Source organism: Diospyros lotus, chromosome 7 (genome assembly GCF_014633365.1).
Source record: "Diospyros lotus cultivar Yz01 chromosome 7, ASM1463336v1, whole genome shotgun sequence".
NCBI classification, from domain to species: Eukaryota; Viridiplantae; Streptophyta; class Magnoliopsida; order Ericales; family Ebenaceae; genus Diospyros; species Diospyros lotus.
In genome coordinates this window covers 124,588-142,080 of record NC_068344.1, presented here as the reverse complement: position 1 = coordinate 142,080, position 17,493 = coordinate 124,588, and the positions used below count along the sequence as shown (strand labels likewise).

Here is a 17,493-nt window from a genome sequence, read left to right as displayed (position 1 = left end):
TTGCATTCACTGCCTAAGTCATATGAGCATTTTGTAGACATTTTAAAGCATGGAAGAGATACCATATCTTTAGAAGATGTTATAGGTGCCCTTAATTCTAAAGATTTACAACAGAAAGTAGAATCAAAGAAAACAGCTGGTGATGCCCTTTCAACTAGGTATAGATCTGAAAAGAAAGACTCTAAGGATAAAGGAAGGTCTAGATCAAAGTCCATAAATGGCAAGAAAACATTTAGATGTTTTCATTATCATGAGGAAGGACATATAAAGAAAAACTGTCCTAAAAGGAAGCAAGATTTTTCTAATAAAGGTAAATTAGAGGTTTCAAACTCAATTCGTGAGTTAGACTATGATAGTTCGGATGTTCTTGTGGTTTCAAGACATTCGGATGAAGTGATATGGGTTTTAGATTCCAGATGCTCCTTCCATATGTCACCTCACATAGAATGGTTCTTGAATTATAAAGACATGAGGGGGGGGGGAAGGTTTTACTCGGTAACAACCAAAAGTGTGGGATAAAGGGGATTGGGGATATTAAGCTAAAGATGTTTGATGGATCAATCAGAACTTTGACATCTGTTAGGTATATCCCAGAACTTAAAAGAAATCTGATTTCCCTGGGAGAACTAGCTAAGAATGGCTACAGTTATAGTGGCTGTGGGGATATTCTTAAAGTAGCTAAAGGATCACTTATATGTATGAAGGCAGTCCTTAAAAATGGAATATTTGTTATGATAGCTTCCACAGTATGTGGAGATGCAGCCATAGGGGAAGAAAAGACCTATGAACTATCAAAACTATGGCATTTTAGGATGGCTCATATAAGTATCCAAGGGCTTAAAGGATTAGCTAACCAAGGGATCTTAGGTTCCAAAAAAATGACAAATTTAGATACATGTGAAACTTGCATCTATGGAAAATCTGTGAAAACAAAATCCCCTAAGAAAGCATTGCATATCACTAAAGGTCCTTTAGAATATGTCCATTCGGACTTATGGGGCCCCAGTCAAACTCCAACTCATGATGGAGCTAGGTATTTTCTTTCTATTATAGATGACTATTCAAGAATGGTTTGGGTTTCTGTTTTAAAAACAAAAGATAACACTTTTGATACTTTTAAAACCTAGAAAATCATGATTGAAAATCAAAAGGGTGGGAAATTAAAAGTCATTAGGACTGATAATGGCTTAGAATTTTGTAATAAGGAATTCACCCAATTGTGCAATGAAAATGGCATCTTAAGACATCTTACTGCCCCTGGAAATCCTAAACAAAATGGCCTGGCCGAGCACATGAATAGGACCCTCCTTGAGAGGGTAAGATGTATGCTATTCCATGCTAGGCTTTCAAAAGCATTTTGGGAAGAGGCTGTTGTTTCAGCAGCCCATTTTAAACAGGTCACATTCATCAGCCTTAGAGTTTAAGACTCCTTATGAAATGTGGTATAAGCCAAACCTAGATCACCTTAGGGTTTTTGGGTGGATAGCTTATGCACATATAAAATAAGGAAAATTAGAGCCTAGGGCTAAGAAGTGTGTGTTTATTGGTTATCCTTCAGGAGTTAAGGGGTATAAGTTGTGGAATTTAGAAAAAGACATGCCTAGAACCATGATAAGTAGAGATGTAACCTTTAATGAAAGTTCATTTATTGATCTAGGAAATAAAAATGAGGATAGGGAAGGGAAAGACAAAGCTGTAAATTTTGAACAGCAGCAACAGGATGCTGTTGCTATTCAAAATTCTCCATTAGAACCTTTCCAGGACAAGCCAAGTGCTGGTGAAGAATCCTCAAGCCAAGATAGTCTTGATAGATCTATAGAAGTTAGGGACTCATCCAGTTATGATGAAGATCAGCACATGGACAGTGCTGGTTCATCCAATACAGTTGGAGATCCTATTGGAGATAGGTATAATGCAAGTAGGGATAGACAAAGAAGAATAAGTAGGCCTCCAATGAGATATGGGTTCTCGGATCTGGTAGCATATGCACTCTTAAGTGCAGAAGAAACAGCGGGAGAAGAACCACAAACCTATGAAGAAGCTATAAGTTCTAAGGAAGCTCAGAAATGGCAGGAAGCCATGGAAGCTAAGATGGAATCCTTAAGAAAAAATGGAACATGGGTGTTAGTGGATAGACCTTTGGGAAAAAAAATTGTAGGCTGTAGGTGGTTGTTTAAAGTAAAAGAAGGAGCTGGAGATAACTTCAAACCTAGATATAAAGCTAGGTTAGTAGCTAGGGGTTTCACCCAAGTAGCAGGAATTGATTTTAATGAAGTGTTTTCACCAGTTGTAAGGCACACTTCTATAAGAATTCTGCTTGCAATAACAGCCCATCTAGACCTTTACCTAGAACAAATGGATGTTACCACAGCATTCCTTCATAGTGAATTAGAGGAAGAAATTATAATGGATCAGCCTAGAGGTTTTGAAGTTAGGGGAAAAGAAGACAAGGTTTGCTTGTTGAGGAAGTCCTTATATGGACTAAAGCAGTCCCATAGGCCAGTGGTACAAGAAATTCGATTCTTTTATGATAAGTCAAGGGTTTATAAGAAGTTCTTTTGATTGTTGTGTCTATCTTAAACATATTTTCACTAAAATAGCAATTTATCTCTTGCTGTATGTATATGACATGCTCATAGCAAGTCAATCAACAGCTGAAATTCAAAGTTTAAAACTTAAAACTCAAGTCAGTTTTTGAGATGAAAGAACTTGGTGAAGCCAAGAAGATTTTAGGAATGGAAATATATAGAGATAGGAAGAATAAAACTCTTCAGCTATCCCAGAAAGCCTACTTACAGAAAATTATGAGAAAATTTCATATGTTAGATGCAAAAGTAGTAAATATACCATTTGCTCAACATTTTAAACTTTCTCATGCTCAATCTCCAACAGATGAAAAGAATTTATCAGAAATGAAAAGAATTCCCTATTCTAATGTTGTTGGCAGCATTATGTATGCAATGGTGTGTTCTAGGCCTAATTTAGCTCATGCCATGAGTGTGATAAGTAGATTTATGGCAAATCCAGGGAAAGAACATTGGACAGCAGTTAAATGGGTATTTAGATATCTAAAGGGATCAATTGACAAGGTTTTGATTTATGGTGGAGCTGATGACTTTAAAAAGCCAAACATTATAGGATATTTTGATGCAGATTATGCTTCAGATTTAGATAGAAGAAGATCTACAACTGGTTATGTTTTTCAATTGTGGAAGTCTACAATTAGCTGGAAATCTAACCTTCAATCAGTTGTAGCACTTTCAACTATAGAATCTGAGTACATAGCTGTAACAAAAGCTATTAAAGAGTCTTTATGGCTGAAAGGTTTGATTAGTGAACTCCTAGGATATGATGTGAGGGTTACTTTAAAGTGTGATAGTCAAAGTGCCATCCATTTGGCCAAAAATCAGAGTCATCATGAAAGAACAAAACACATTGACATTAGATATCATTTTATAAGAGAAGTCCTTGAGAAGAAGGAGGTAGAGCTTATAAAAGTTGCTGGAAGTGAAAATGCTGCAGATATTTTCACTAAGGTTGTCCCATTATCCAAGTTACTTCATTGCTTAATGTTGTTACAGTTTGATGTGTTTTGATGGATGTGTTTTCAGGTTATTCAAGAAGTGAGCAGGGCTAGAAGGTTGAAATTCCAGAATTACTTAAAGCAAAATGGTGAAGATTTGTTACTGTTTTGCCTAAAGTAATTGAATACTGGATTTAATGAAGAAATCAGGAAGATATGAAGATGTTTTGATAGCAATTAGTTAATAGGACATAAATGTATCTAATTGCTTTATTAAGGGTAGATTTGACTTTTATGAGTTAGTTATTTTCCCTTAGGTAATTCCGCCCCCCCTAGTCTATAAATAGATGGGTGCAGAGGTTAGCCGAGATTATCAAAACATTCATATCTTTCATTCCTTGTGTTCGGATACAGTGAGAGGCGAGAGTAAGAGCTGTGCGATTCTAGTTCTTGTTGTCTTCATTAGAGTATTGTATTCGAGAGGCAAGGAGGAGTGAAAGACGTGTATTCTTGTACTGGTTTCTAATTTGTTTCTAGTGGATTGTTTGCTTCTTGGATTGCTGGATGTAGTGCCATGTAAATGGCATGAACCAGGGTATATCTTATGTGCTGCAATCTGGTTTGATTTTCTCTACTTTTAATTCTATTTTCATTATCTACTTTCAATCTTCAATAATGTTTGAATTTTGTGAGGTTCTTGAGTGATTTTTGAGAGATCATAGTCTCGGTTTCAACAGAAAATATTCTTTCTCCCTCAGAAATGCATAGTATTTTATGACAAATTGGAGATAATGTTTTCTAATACAAAACCAACTAGCATTAAGCTTGTTCATTTTCATTGTATTGTTCTCTGTATTTGAAGTTCAATGGATTTGATGCCATGGCCTTGCTTAGCCTTTTATAGTGTAGTTGACAGAAGAAACAGGAGCTAATTCAAGAACAATGAGCTACCAAGAATCTAGCTTAGGAGAAAAGGTCACTAAGTAATGAGCTACCAATGGTCTATGTTAGGGGTGGTTATTTTTATGAGCTAACGTGGCCCTGGTATTCATGGTGTTAACGGCAAATGTTTTTCTGGATCTTTTATGCTAAAAATAAACAACTCTATTGAAGCTGTTCCTTTTTGCTTAGAAATGCAAGCTTTTTTAATTTAAAAAAATACAAGCTAAAATGGCAAGAAATACAAAAAACAAAAGCCCTTCTACTTTTCTTTAGAGTAATAAAAGAAGTGAGATATACTTTTAACTTTTTATGCAATCTTGATGATGTCCTCGTATTGAGGGTAAAAAAAAAAAATTGAAGACTTTTTAACCGTCTTAAATTTTTAGACCATCTTCTGTTACTACTTTTTGTAAGCCAAGTTTTTTAAAAATAAGGTGCTGGCAATCAGAGCCAAAATATATGTTGCATTTTGTGTTAATTTTTGTTTCGTTGATGACACGCGCAGTCCAGTAGGCTCTCTATTCAGTTTGACATCCTTCACACAGTCTGGACATGTCAACTAATATCGCATTGATCAACGTTAAAGAGAAGGTAAAGTTCTGTACCCCGAACCAAGATGCTAAACCGCCGATATTATCATTTATTCGGAATCAATGGATAAAACAGTATCAAAAGGTCGAATTTACAACAGGAACTTCATTTAGTGTTAGTCGAGCAGCAAAGTGCAATACAGAAAAACTGTCGGAAAGTAAGATCCTAAAATGTAATGCACATACTCAAATGAGCAGACTTCACCACTATTCACTTACATGTCTGTCGCCAACCGGAATTTTGACAGAGTGGGGCTGACAATATTGGGCGGTATTGCTATGGGTCTCTGACTCTAAAATTTCGGATTCGCCGGAAGACTTAAGATGGAACCGAGCAGAGGAGCTTCTTCTAATAATTCCTTTTCTTGGTAGATTGAGTGATAAAGAAAATGAATAAGGGGAGGAAGGTAACACCAGGGTCGTCTTGGGAAGAATACGGAAAGGGCCAATGGAAGAGGAGAGAGAAAGTGTGTAGCGATCCGAGTACGTGAACCGAGCGAGCCCAGTAGGACAAGCAGGTCCTCCTCCATGGAAGCTAGGGTTTGCTAACATCTCCGCTTCAACAAGGGAATGCGTGACTGCTGACACCGGCTGGCTGGCTGGCTGGCACGAGAGACGGAAAGACTTATCCGTTTGCTTCGCTCTCTAGAGCTAGAAAATAAAATAGATAGAAAGAGTTTGCGCTCTCTCTCTCTCGCATCGAATGTTACCGTATTTTGTTTTAGGAAAAAAATGCATTCGATATCTTTCTTTAATGAACGCATGAAGTATGTTTGACATATAAGAATGTCTAACTATTTTTATTTTGTTAACTTCATTACCATTTCTCCCTCCCTATAATTTGTTTAACGCCATTAATTAATTTTCTCTAAAATATTTAAAATACCCTCAAAATAAATCTTTATTTTTTAATCAAGGTATGCGATAAAAGTTTAGAGTATATTTTCTAAATCGAGTCCCCTTAAATGATATATTTATCTTTTAAATCATAAATAATTGTCACATAATTATTGAAATCACATAAAATATAACTTAGCGATTTAAATATTCAACACGATTTCAATTACAAGAATTAATAAAAAAAATAAAGAAATATATCAATAAAAGCAACATTTTATTTTTATAAAAATATTGAGAGTTGTGAATTAAATAAACCCACCAAAGTTATAGTTTGCATGTGTTATGGGTATTTCTCGCTCTGCTTTGCGTAGGCTGAACCCAACATGATGATTCAACCCAAACGTTCGAGGCTCAATAAATCCGACTAAGCTCGTTAAAGCAGGCTCGGATGGTGCTAAAGCTCAGGGTTAAACATCGGGGTCAAGCGAGCTCCCGGTAGCACTTTTAACTCTTTGGCATATTCAAACAGCCCCCAGCTATACTTTGGGCAAGTTCTTAGCGACCTTCACAGTTCGTCACCTTAGCTCGTTAGCTTGCATCACAGAAAATGCGCATGTGGCGGCATACCAGCCAGCCAGGGGATGCCTTGACTGGACCCCTTGGGCCCATTCTCTCGGCCCATGCCAGTCCCATCCTGGCCTTCTAACAACAATATCATTACAACCGCACCTGGATTTCTGGACATCCCCTTTAGATCCCATCTGCATTAATGACTAATCTCATCCTCATTAATGACTGATCACATCCACATTAATGAGGGTTTCATCGACACCTCGCCGAGGCAAGGGACATCCCCACCGACCACTCCATCTCATCATCTGTACACGTACGGAGCAAGCAAAGAAACTTTCGGCTAATGTATATATATCAACCAGCTCTCTTAAAGGCCAAGGTATGTACTTTGGGAAATATACACAAAAAAACATCTGACATAAACTTACTTACTCGCTCTCTAATTTGGGCTTCAAAGTACCTTGCAGGGACGGACCGTCGGCTCAACAAACTAGATCGGACGCCTCGCTGTTCGCCTCTCGGATCTACCATACAAGTGCGGGTCAACAAATCTCCGTTGACCAATTCCAAACGTCGACATTTTGGCGCTAGAAGGAGGGCGACGTAATCCTCACCAGGAGACTATGGCGGGCGACATAATCCTCGAGCGCCTCGCCCGATACTTCTTTCCTGTCCAGGCTCTTGGCATAATTACCAAGGACACCGTCCATGCTGTCAAGAAATGGGCGAAGTACGTCCCATCGTCCACGACATCTGACGTGTCTGGCCCCGTGGAGGTGCTCGGTCTTTTCCTCTTGTCCACTTGGGCCCTTTGATCGAGCTATAAGATCGGAGGAATCTTCCTCTTGCTCCCAAAAGATTCCTCGCGACCCACTGATTTCCCGCAACTGACTGCGGTCTCGGCCCCCCCAGGCTATGAAGAGGTTCCCCCAAGGATGGACCTTGAGGGAACTGCGGCCACTGGTGCAGGCTTAGCGCCCGGAAGACCGAGGGGGGTCGCGCCTTGGACTAGTTGCTTCAGTACGGGCTCCAAGCCCCTGGGCCTTCGTAGGGGAAGAGGATGCACAGACGGCCTTGGGAACGCTAGAGAGGGCGGAAGAACCGGGTCGTTCGAGCTGGAGCCTCATCGCCTCGGATGCTGTCGGTAGCGCTGCAACTGTAACCTCACCGCGAGCCCTACTCTCCCAATCGGACTCCCGTCAAAGTCAATTTCGTAAAAAATCAACCTTATATCCCTTTGGCCGCGTATTCCGATGTCGTTTTTTCTGACTTCCTTAATGCCAAAGGGAAGGGCGAGCTGATAGTCGCAAAGAGCGGACTCGTAGAACTCGCAGTCATCTTCGTCAGTCTTTAAGTCCAAAGCCGCTTGAAGATTTTGACTTTCAGAAAGGGTTAGTTCGGGCTGACCTCCTATGACGTCTGTAAAACCAAAAAGGCATATGAAGGAAAGGTAAGCACAGCCGAACTGAAAAAAAAAAAAAAAAAAAAAAACAAAGAGAAAGAGAGAGTGGGGAGTGGGAAATTACTACTCACTCGGCACAAGAACAAAACTGAAGTTGTTGAGGTCTTTGAGAGAAGAACATGACAGTTAAAACCATTGGGACTTGTAGTCTCCAACGTTAGACCTACCATTGGCCTTTCCCTGAGGCAAGACTCTCTTGCAGTCTGAGGAACGAGCTGCCATGTAATACAGCCCATCCTTGGTGCCCTTGAAAGAATAAAGGTACCTAAGTACTCTAGGAGTTGGAATGGGGAGTTTGTTCTTTCTAAAGAGAAGGGCAAGGGAAGTTATTTGGGCATACGAATTGGGCGTCAACTGGAAAGGGGCGAGCTTAAGGTTGTTCAGAATATCTATGAGGTAAGGCTGGAGTGGACACCTAAAACCAAACTCTAAGTGTTGGGGGCTAATGGCAACAAACCCCATAGGGGGGAAAGCTGCGTGGTCACCAGGGGAAGGGACCATCAAACGAGTCCCACAGGGGAGGCGATACGTGGCGGCATGTGACGTCAGTTCGCCGATCGTCAGCCTTGAGGGATACCGCTTGAAGATCTCGCGAGTCGCATGTTCCTCAGTAGATCACTGGGTTAAAACGGGTACGGCCTACTGAAAAGCTCTCTCAGCGACCTCTGAGCGAGATGAAGCCACATCTTCAACAGTCCGCGGCGGCAACACTCCCCTTTGCCCCGAAAAGTTGGAGCCTTCATCACTTTCTACCCTGTAGGTGCGACGCTTCTGATCTAATGTCGACATCTAAACAAAAAAAAAGGGGGGGAAGAAGAAGGAAAAGAAAAGAATTAGGGCGTTGAATCAAAGCTCCTAGAGATGCCTTTTACATGTCAGGTCGCGCACTTAGCAATAGGGCATGACTCGGAAGGAAAAAGAGGGGCGGGGGTTTCCTAAATCACTAACGCTTTAGAAATAGGCGAAGCCCATCTCCATAAACCGCCCCGCCATCGCTAAGTAGCAAGGTATAGAGGCGGAAATAAAAAAAAAAATAGAGACGGAAGCAGAGCCGAAGCATACTGAAGAGATACGAGAAACTCACTGTTCTTAAGTCGATTGCTATGAAGGTTACAAGCAGGAACCAGTCGAGAATTTGGGACGGACAGGCTTCGGGACCGACAGCGATGGAGTCTCAAAATCTAAAGAAAGCAAGTCGAAGGAACGAGGGAAATCTTTGAAGTAAGACCGTAAAAAGGTAGCCAAATGACCCCCTTTCCCTTTTTATAATCCAGGACACCCGCCGTTGGATGAAGAGACCAACGAGCTTCCCCAGATCCAATGGCAATGCGCGAAAGCATGGGAATACGAACATGATGATTAGCAGTTATAGGAAACGTGCACATTAAATGTGTCGTAGACAAGACGTGCAGCGCGAAACAGTGTAATTTGAAACGATTGGGCAGAAAGCTAAAAAGACGTATTGAAGGCTGAAGCAGTCGGGTAGGTGTCAACTCCCAGCCCGAAGGTCGCGCTGCGAGCTGGGGGGCTTAATGTTACGGGTATTTATCGCTCTGTTTTGCATAGGCCGGACCCAACATGATGATTCAACCCAAACGTTCGAGGCCCAATAAATTCGACTGAGCTCGTTAAAGCAGGCTCGGATGGTGCTAAAGCTCAAGGTCAAACATCGGGGCCAAGCGAGCTCTCGGTAGCACTTTTAACTCTTTAGCATATTCAAACGGCCCCCAGCTATACTCTGGGCAAGTTCTCAGCAACCTTCACAGTTCGTCGCCTTAGCTCGTTAGCTTGCATCACAGAAAAAGCGCGTGTTGCGGCATACCAGCCAGCCAGGGGATGACTTGACTAGATCCCTTGGGCCCATTCTCTCGGCCCATGCCAGTCCCATCCGGGCCTTCTAACAACAACATCATTACAGCCGCACTTGAATTTCTGGACATCCCCCTTAGATCCCATCCGCATTAATGACTGATCTCATCTACATTAATGATTGATCTCATCCACATTAATGAGGGTCTCATCGACACCTCGTCGAGGCAGGGACATCCCCGCCGGCCACTCCATCCCATCATTTGTACACGTACGGAACAAGCAAAGAAGCTTTCGGTTAACGTATATATCAACCAGCTCTCTTAAGGCCAAGGTATGTACTTTGGGGAATATACACAAAAAAATCCGACATAAACTTACTTACTCGCTCTCTAATTTGGGATTCGAAGTACCTTGTAGGGACGGACCGTCGGCTCAGCAAACCAGACCGGACGCCTCGTTGTTCACCTCTCGGATCTACCATACAAGTGCGGGTCAACAAATCTCCGTCGACCAATTCCAAACATCGACAGCATGGTTGAAAATGAAGTAGAAAAATAATAGTATTTTGATTGTTTCAAAGACTTTACTCCAAATTATTAAACTAAAAATTTTAAATTTGTTATTTATTTGACATTCGATTAAAATTTATATAACCAAAAAAAAATCAAAACATATATAAAAACCTTAATTTTATTTTGAATTTGAATGAGTGAGCTATTGACCGATTGATTGATGATTTACCAACACTCAAATTAAATTACTTTTGAATTTTATCTGTGATGTGTATTTTTTAATAATTAAGTTAAATTTTAATTAAACATGCATGGTGTATAAATTACTCTTAAAAATAGTAAAACAATGAAGATTTTGAGATATGCGTTATCCTATTTGGCCTAACACAAATTAATGGCACATAATTTTTAACTTTTTGCTGTTGGTATTTTTTTGAACAAACATAAACATATATTTATTTAAGTATTTAGTACTCTTATGAACTATCCATATACAATGGGTAGATAGTTCATAAGGTGTAACGACCCGTTAGGGGTCTAGACATTTTCGGATATTTTATTTTGGGTTTAAAATATTTTGCTTTAATTAATTGAGAGTTGAAAATATTTTTCTTTGTTTATGGAATGAAGAGAATTTGGTAGCCTATCTAATTGGGATTCAAAATGTGGGGAAGGTCCAAATAGATTAGGCCATTGAGATGTGTTTGAAATTTTAATTATATTATGAATGGGCTTGGATTATGATAATTTATTTAGGTTAATGAGTTGGGCCATAGAATGGCCCACGGCATGGGCTGAGCCTAATTGAGAAATGAAATTTGAAATCTTTAAAAGAAAATCATAATAAATTAAATTAGCCATCAAATGTCAATAGTGCCCTTGATCTTTCCTTTGACCATGGTAAAGGTGAAGGGTAATCAGGTTATTTCGACCAAGTGGCAGGTGCAGACTGCACATTTTCCTTCTTCGTGCTGCACCTGCACTGGCAACCTTTCTCCTGAGTGTACCCACATTTCCTATCTATGGCTTTTTCTTCTTATTTCTTCTCTTCCTTCTTGGCTGCTTGTATTTTTCGTCTGGAATGATAGCAGCTTCAGGAATGGAGAATTTTTCTGCATAGTGAAGTTATCAGGCAAGTTCTTCTTACACTCCCTTTTGATTTTCAGTGCAAGTTCTCTTATACATCCTTTTATATCCCTGTACGAGTTAGTCTGTATCTTCTTGCTTCTGTTACGATTGTTGTGTTCATTATAGCTCACTGTATTCATTTAGCTCACTGTGTTCAACCTATGTTTATGTATCTCTTTGTGGGTCTTCTTGCGGTCTCGAAATGGGGTTTGTTTTCACCCCAAACTTTTTTCGTGAATGGCATTTTATATAACTAGGTGTGGATGAGAACCTCTGTCGTTCTCTATCCAAAGAAGCAGTGTTAGATGTATATATATATATATATCTGCATGTATATCACATCTGAATGAGCTCGTTGTTCCATGCCTTTTATAGTTGTATGTGTTATGTCGGAATGTAAAATGCTAAGTCATCTGCCACTCATTCGAATGATTTCATTGAGAATATATATACTGTTCACCCATATATGAGACCCACTTATAAATACATATATACAACATGCGTAACGAGCTAATACCTCTCAGAGATTTGTAAAGCTTATTAGAGCATGCCCTGCCTAGCTAATCCACCATATACTCATGCTTAAACAGTCGTTCGAATGCCCTAGTTTTGTTCGACAAACCCAGTTATATATATATATATATATACACGTTCAACTTCATTGATGTTCTAACGAGCTCGTTCCAGTTTTTTCAGCGAGCTCGTTCCAGCTCTTTGCCGCGAGCTCACACCTATATGCTCGCTGACCATAAGCTTAATCGCAAGCTCATTCCCGCGAGCTCATTTCTCAAGCTGTTGGCCGCGAGCTCTTGCCGCGCGCCTGACCTCAAGCTCATCCAGCAAGCTCTTGCTCAACCCCTTGATTGCGAGCTTGTTCAGCGAACTCTTATTCACCTCATAACCTCGAGCTTGTCTCGAGCTCTTTCCGCATGTCCTTTCCGCGAGCTCTCCCGTAAGCCGCGAGCTCATGACCTCAAGCTCTTCTCATAAGTCTTTGAATGGGAGATTCCTGCTCACTCCCTATCTATTTACCTTTCCTTAACTTAAGTAAATATTTGCATTTTCCTTAATTTATATTTTACCTTTCATTTACTTTAATACATAAATGTAAATAAGAAAGTACCCCCCATTTAGATTCAATAAAAATATCAAAAAAAATTAAAATCCATAACAATAAAAAGATAGAATTTTGGTTTTAGTACAAATTCACAAATTTGTAATTTTACCACAATCGAAATACATAATTTCCGTTTCTTGAAAATTTCATTAAAAATCATTTTTACAACAATGAATGCTAGTTATCAAATTACCGGGAGTTAGTTTTTCAAAATGAAGACATTTTCAAAATATGTTCTAATTGATCCTTCGCCTTAGAAAAATTTCAAGTTTATGTTTGGTCAGCAATTTCACGTGGTGTGATCATTTGATTGCATGGGACTAATCATGAATTTGAGCTATGGACACGAATGCAAATAAATGCATACTATCACTAGTTAAATGAAATCACAACAATCATATGATGGGAAAAATAGTTATTTAATTTATAATACTTCTCAGCTGGTGAATTGATATTTGATATTAAATAGCATCTCTTAAAAATTATTCCTGTGTTATAAATTACATCAAGCATTTCTGTGGCATAAATTACATCTTGAATGTGGTAAACGTTATGAAATAATATATGTTGAATTTATCTGATGATGGAAAAATACCCGATATGGGTAAGTAATGTTGAAAGTATGAATAACGCAGAAACAAGAATTTAAAAATATGTGATTGGCAAATGCATACATGATGCATACATGTACATGTTACATATATATATGTTTTACGCACCTATTATTTTGCGCGGAGGGAGAAAGGGTACCCTAGAGCACTTGACACGGGACAAAGTAGCCATAGCCCGGCAGGTTGGCTCCATATTTTTTTGTGAGGTTTGATAGGACTTATGCACTTTTGCATGCATCGATTTATAGCTTGTGTAACGCCCAGCTTCTCGGGCATGTTATAACTTGGGACAATTCCAGGACAAATTTTTTTTTTCTTTCAAACACTAAAACTAAACCACATCATTCTTCGAATCCGTCCCAGAATTCCCATACATTAATCTCAAAAGAGAATCATTATACGCATCAAATGCGGAAGCAAAAATTGAAACATGATATCTTAACATTGATCATAAATCAATTCTTACATCTTCATTAACCACAAGGATATACATTAACATTCTTCAAAACATTCAGAATTTAAAGTAGCAGAACTTAAATACATGGGCTACATCACATACATTTCACTCTTCATGCACTATGCTAAGTGCCATTTCATGCCTCATTTATTCTTGTATTTGCTACAAACTCCACCTGGAATGTTTGAATATTCTAGGGGCAAAGCTCAAGTTAGATGATGAATCATCTAAGTAAGGGTACATAATGCTATATCATGTGTGTATATAATGTCTTATTTCGTAGGTGTCAACTGCACCCCTTATGCTACCTACCATTTTTGCGGCCCCACCTTTCGAAGCCGACGTGTATGGGTGCACCCTTGGTAAAGTAGCGGTGCCAGTTCATACTCCCTACGGTCTCAAATGCGAGTGATCAATGATATCAATGTGTATTTATGTATTTTATAGTCATGTCATGTATGCAGTCTACGTAATGGATACATATCAGGGCATGTCAATATGATGAAAATATTTTCGAGAAACATAAATCACTTACAACCCAACCATTTTTCAAAAAACTAACTTTAATTAGGGAGTACCACTTACCTTCTAAAGCTTATCGGGCTACCTCGATATCCGTGTCTTACCTCGTGCATCGCCTCGATTTGCGTGCCAACCTCAAAATTCAACAAGTCACTTCAATTTATTTCTCAAAGCATCCTAATAACCATAATTATTTAAATAAATATTAAAACCTATTTTTCCATAATTTTTGGCATTTTCTATAATTTTCTCTCTATTTCTTCCTATTTTTCCCAGATTTAATATTTCTAAAATATTTTTTCAAATATTTCACTACGAAAATTCATAAAATAATATTCCTAAATTTCTGAAATTTTCTAAGAAATTTTACTTACCTTAACTTAGCTTCCTCGGCTTCCTCGGTATGCGTGTCATATCCTCGAAATGCGTGCCCGAACTATTTTCTCACCCAAAATCTCTGAAATATTTTCAAATATCCAAATCCTATTTTTCTAGAATTTTTCCTTTTTTTTTTCTTTTTTCTCTACTGTTTATCTTCTTCTCCACTTCCTTCACCTGCGCACAGCCATGCCCTCTTCATTCTTTTCTTCTTTCTTTTTTTCTTTCTTCTTCTTCTTCTTCTTCTCACCGCACCCATGCACAGGCATGCGTGCTCGGCCGAGCTCCTGCGCACAACCAGCCTGCAACACACACGCGCACCGGTTCCTCAACTGCAGCTTGCCTCCGCCACTCACCGTGGCCTTCGGCCGCATTGCCATTGCCCTTGGCCGCTTTACCGGCCACCGCTGCTCACTCGCGTAGCCCAGCTCCGCCCGCGACCTGCTTGCAGCGCGCAGCCATGGCTGCCTCGCTTGCTCCCACCTGCTGCTCGCAGCTCTTGCGAGCTTCCGTCGCGGCTTCCCTCGGCTACTATCTTCACTCGGCCAAGCTCTCATGGCCTTTCTCCATGCCCTCACTCTCTCGGTAATTTTGGCAACTCTCGGCAACTCATTGCCATGGCCGAATCGGCCCTTGCTTCCTCCCTCTGCAACTCTCTCTCTCTCTCAATCTCCCACTTGCTTGCTGCTCTTAATCGACAAAATGAATTCCAATTTATAGCCACAGCGCCTTGGCCACCACTCCATCCGTCTAAAAATATATATATATATATCACTGTTACAAGCTTGCCCAACATGCACTTAATCAGAAAATTTCCACAAATCTCGCTGTTTTTGTTTCCTCAAATCTCGCTGCCTCTTCCTTAATTCTAACTACCATATCTCTCCCTAAATCCTGCTAAAATCCCTTCAATCTTGCGCAAATCTCGGCCATAAAATTCTTGCAGAGGCGCCCAGCTACGTACATATATATCAATATATATATATAATGTTATATATTATACTATATTAACAACAATTTTATACATTTAAACCTCAAATCATAAATTTATTAGAACAATTCTCTAATTGCAACTATGCCCTTAAATATCGAATTTATTTGCTTTACAATATTGAAAAATGCAAAATTAATAATCCAATTCTTAGTTGAAAAGGACGATTTCGCCCCAGTGTCCTTACCGGGCTATCGTTTCATCCCGAAACCATTGAAAGGTTGTTCATTACGCAAAACCGAAGCCCCCCTAGGGTTCCGTCAATTTTTTGGGAGTCTCCTACAACGATTCGATTTTTCAGCCTAAATGGCAGCTGTATTTTAGTTGTACCGAAAATTGTTCCTGATCCGATTTCTTTCGATATCATAAATCCTAACTCAGAACACTCATCGAAATCATATCATTTTTCTTAGACAATTCCACTTTGAGGCATTCCCTGCAGTCGATTCGGTACTTATAATTGCTATCAAACCAATTTTTCGGTATTATAAACTTATCAGAATTACGTGGCAACTTCATACGAACATGGGGTATTACAGCTTGTGAGCCGGGGAAATTGATATTGATAATGAAATGATGCACTCTTGCATGTATTGAATGATAGCTTGCAAGCCTGGGAGAATTGATAATGATATTGGAATTTTATGCACATTTGCATAGTGATACATGGTGACATGATATATTAAGTTGAATTGATAAATTCATGAATTATGAATCTTGTACATGATTGTAGAATCCTTGATTACTCTTCTTGGTGTCATCGTGTTCTTGGATATCCTATATATATTATTTATTGTTTCTCGAACTTGCTGAGCCTTGTGGCTCACTTGATTTTCTTTGCCATTCCAAGTAAAGGAAAGACGGTTATTGGGGGCAAGTCCAGTAGGACTGCAGCCCAGGGATAGTGGTGTACGGAGATGCGTCCTAGCTTTAAAGATCATAGTTAATGATTTGGTGAGGTTTGTAATAATGAGAATTTATTATGTTATGGGCATTTGAGTCTCTTATTATTTTGTATGGCCATCAAGCCTAGAGTTATGAGATATTGGGAATGTAATTAAATCTTATTTAAATTTTCGCTGCTAGAAATGAAATGAGTTGAGTTCAGTTTTATTCTATATCATCTCTGTAATGACCTTCTTTCGAGTATTCGAAAGCGGGCCTTACATAAGGTTTGTGCCTCTTCATTTGACTATACTTGCTGAATAAATAAAGATGTTAACTTTTGCAATATATATATATTCCTCAGTTTCTTTGATGTCTCTGCCAAATACTTTAGTTAAAACTCTTACTGGGACCAACTATGAGGAATAATGGGCTGACTATGCATACAACACAACTATATCTGGTTTGGTAAGTGTTGGGAATCCCTTCTATCTCAGTTTGATGTATTGAGAATTCCTACAACACTTACAAAAAAGAGTGGTCTGTGAATGATCTAATATACATAGTAACAAAGGAGAAAGATTATATTAAGAAGGAAAAAAAATATTGAGCACAACTTATTACTCATGTTTCATTTCAAAAGTAGTTTATGTATTATGGACTATCACATCACCGTTGTTTATTTCTATTAGAGGTAAATAGCATTACTCTTTTAATAATAAGTGATTTTTTTTCTATTAACCACAATCTCACAATGAATAATACCCAATCAAATAAATTACTTTCACCATTACTAATTTGCACAAATATCATAACCAGAGCCGACCCAACAGTAAAACGAGGTAGGCAGATGCCTAAGCCCCAAATTAGGAAGGCTCCAAATTTCAAAATTTTGTAATTTATATATTTTTATTTTTAATGAAAAATATTTTATTAAAAGAAATTTAAATACAAAATACAATGTAACCTTTTGTCTTCCCTATTCTCTTCCCAAATTTTGTTACTGCTACTTATTCTTATTAAACCCATTTTTTCCTTCCCAATTTTTCCCACTCCCCCCCCTTTCTCTTAAGCACGTGCTTCAGCATCTGTGTTTTTCTTCTTCTTGGCCCCTACCTCTCTCTCTCAAGTTCAAGTCGCAGCCTCTTCA

The 17,493-nt window shown here is 39.0% G+C and overlaps 1 protein-coding gene across 2 annotated transcripts in view; it reads right to left on the bottom strand.

The window, feature by feature from the left end:
• LOC127806013 (probable polyribonucleotide nucleotidyltransferase 1, chloroplastic) overlaps window positions 1–5,758 on the bottom strand; it is a 78,062-nt gene extending 72,304 nt beyond the window's left edge. For both annotated transcript variants that reach the window (XM_052342951.1, XM_052342952.1), the window contains exon 1: window positions 5,275–5,758. In XM_052342951.1, coding sequence (XP_052198911.1) covers window positions 5,275–5,607 — 333 coding nt within the window. In that variant the 5' untranslated portion in view covers window positions 5,608–5,758. The remainder of the gene's footprint in view (window positions 1–5,274) is intronic.
• Window positions 5,759–17,493: the final 11,735 nt, after the last annotated feature.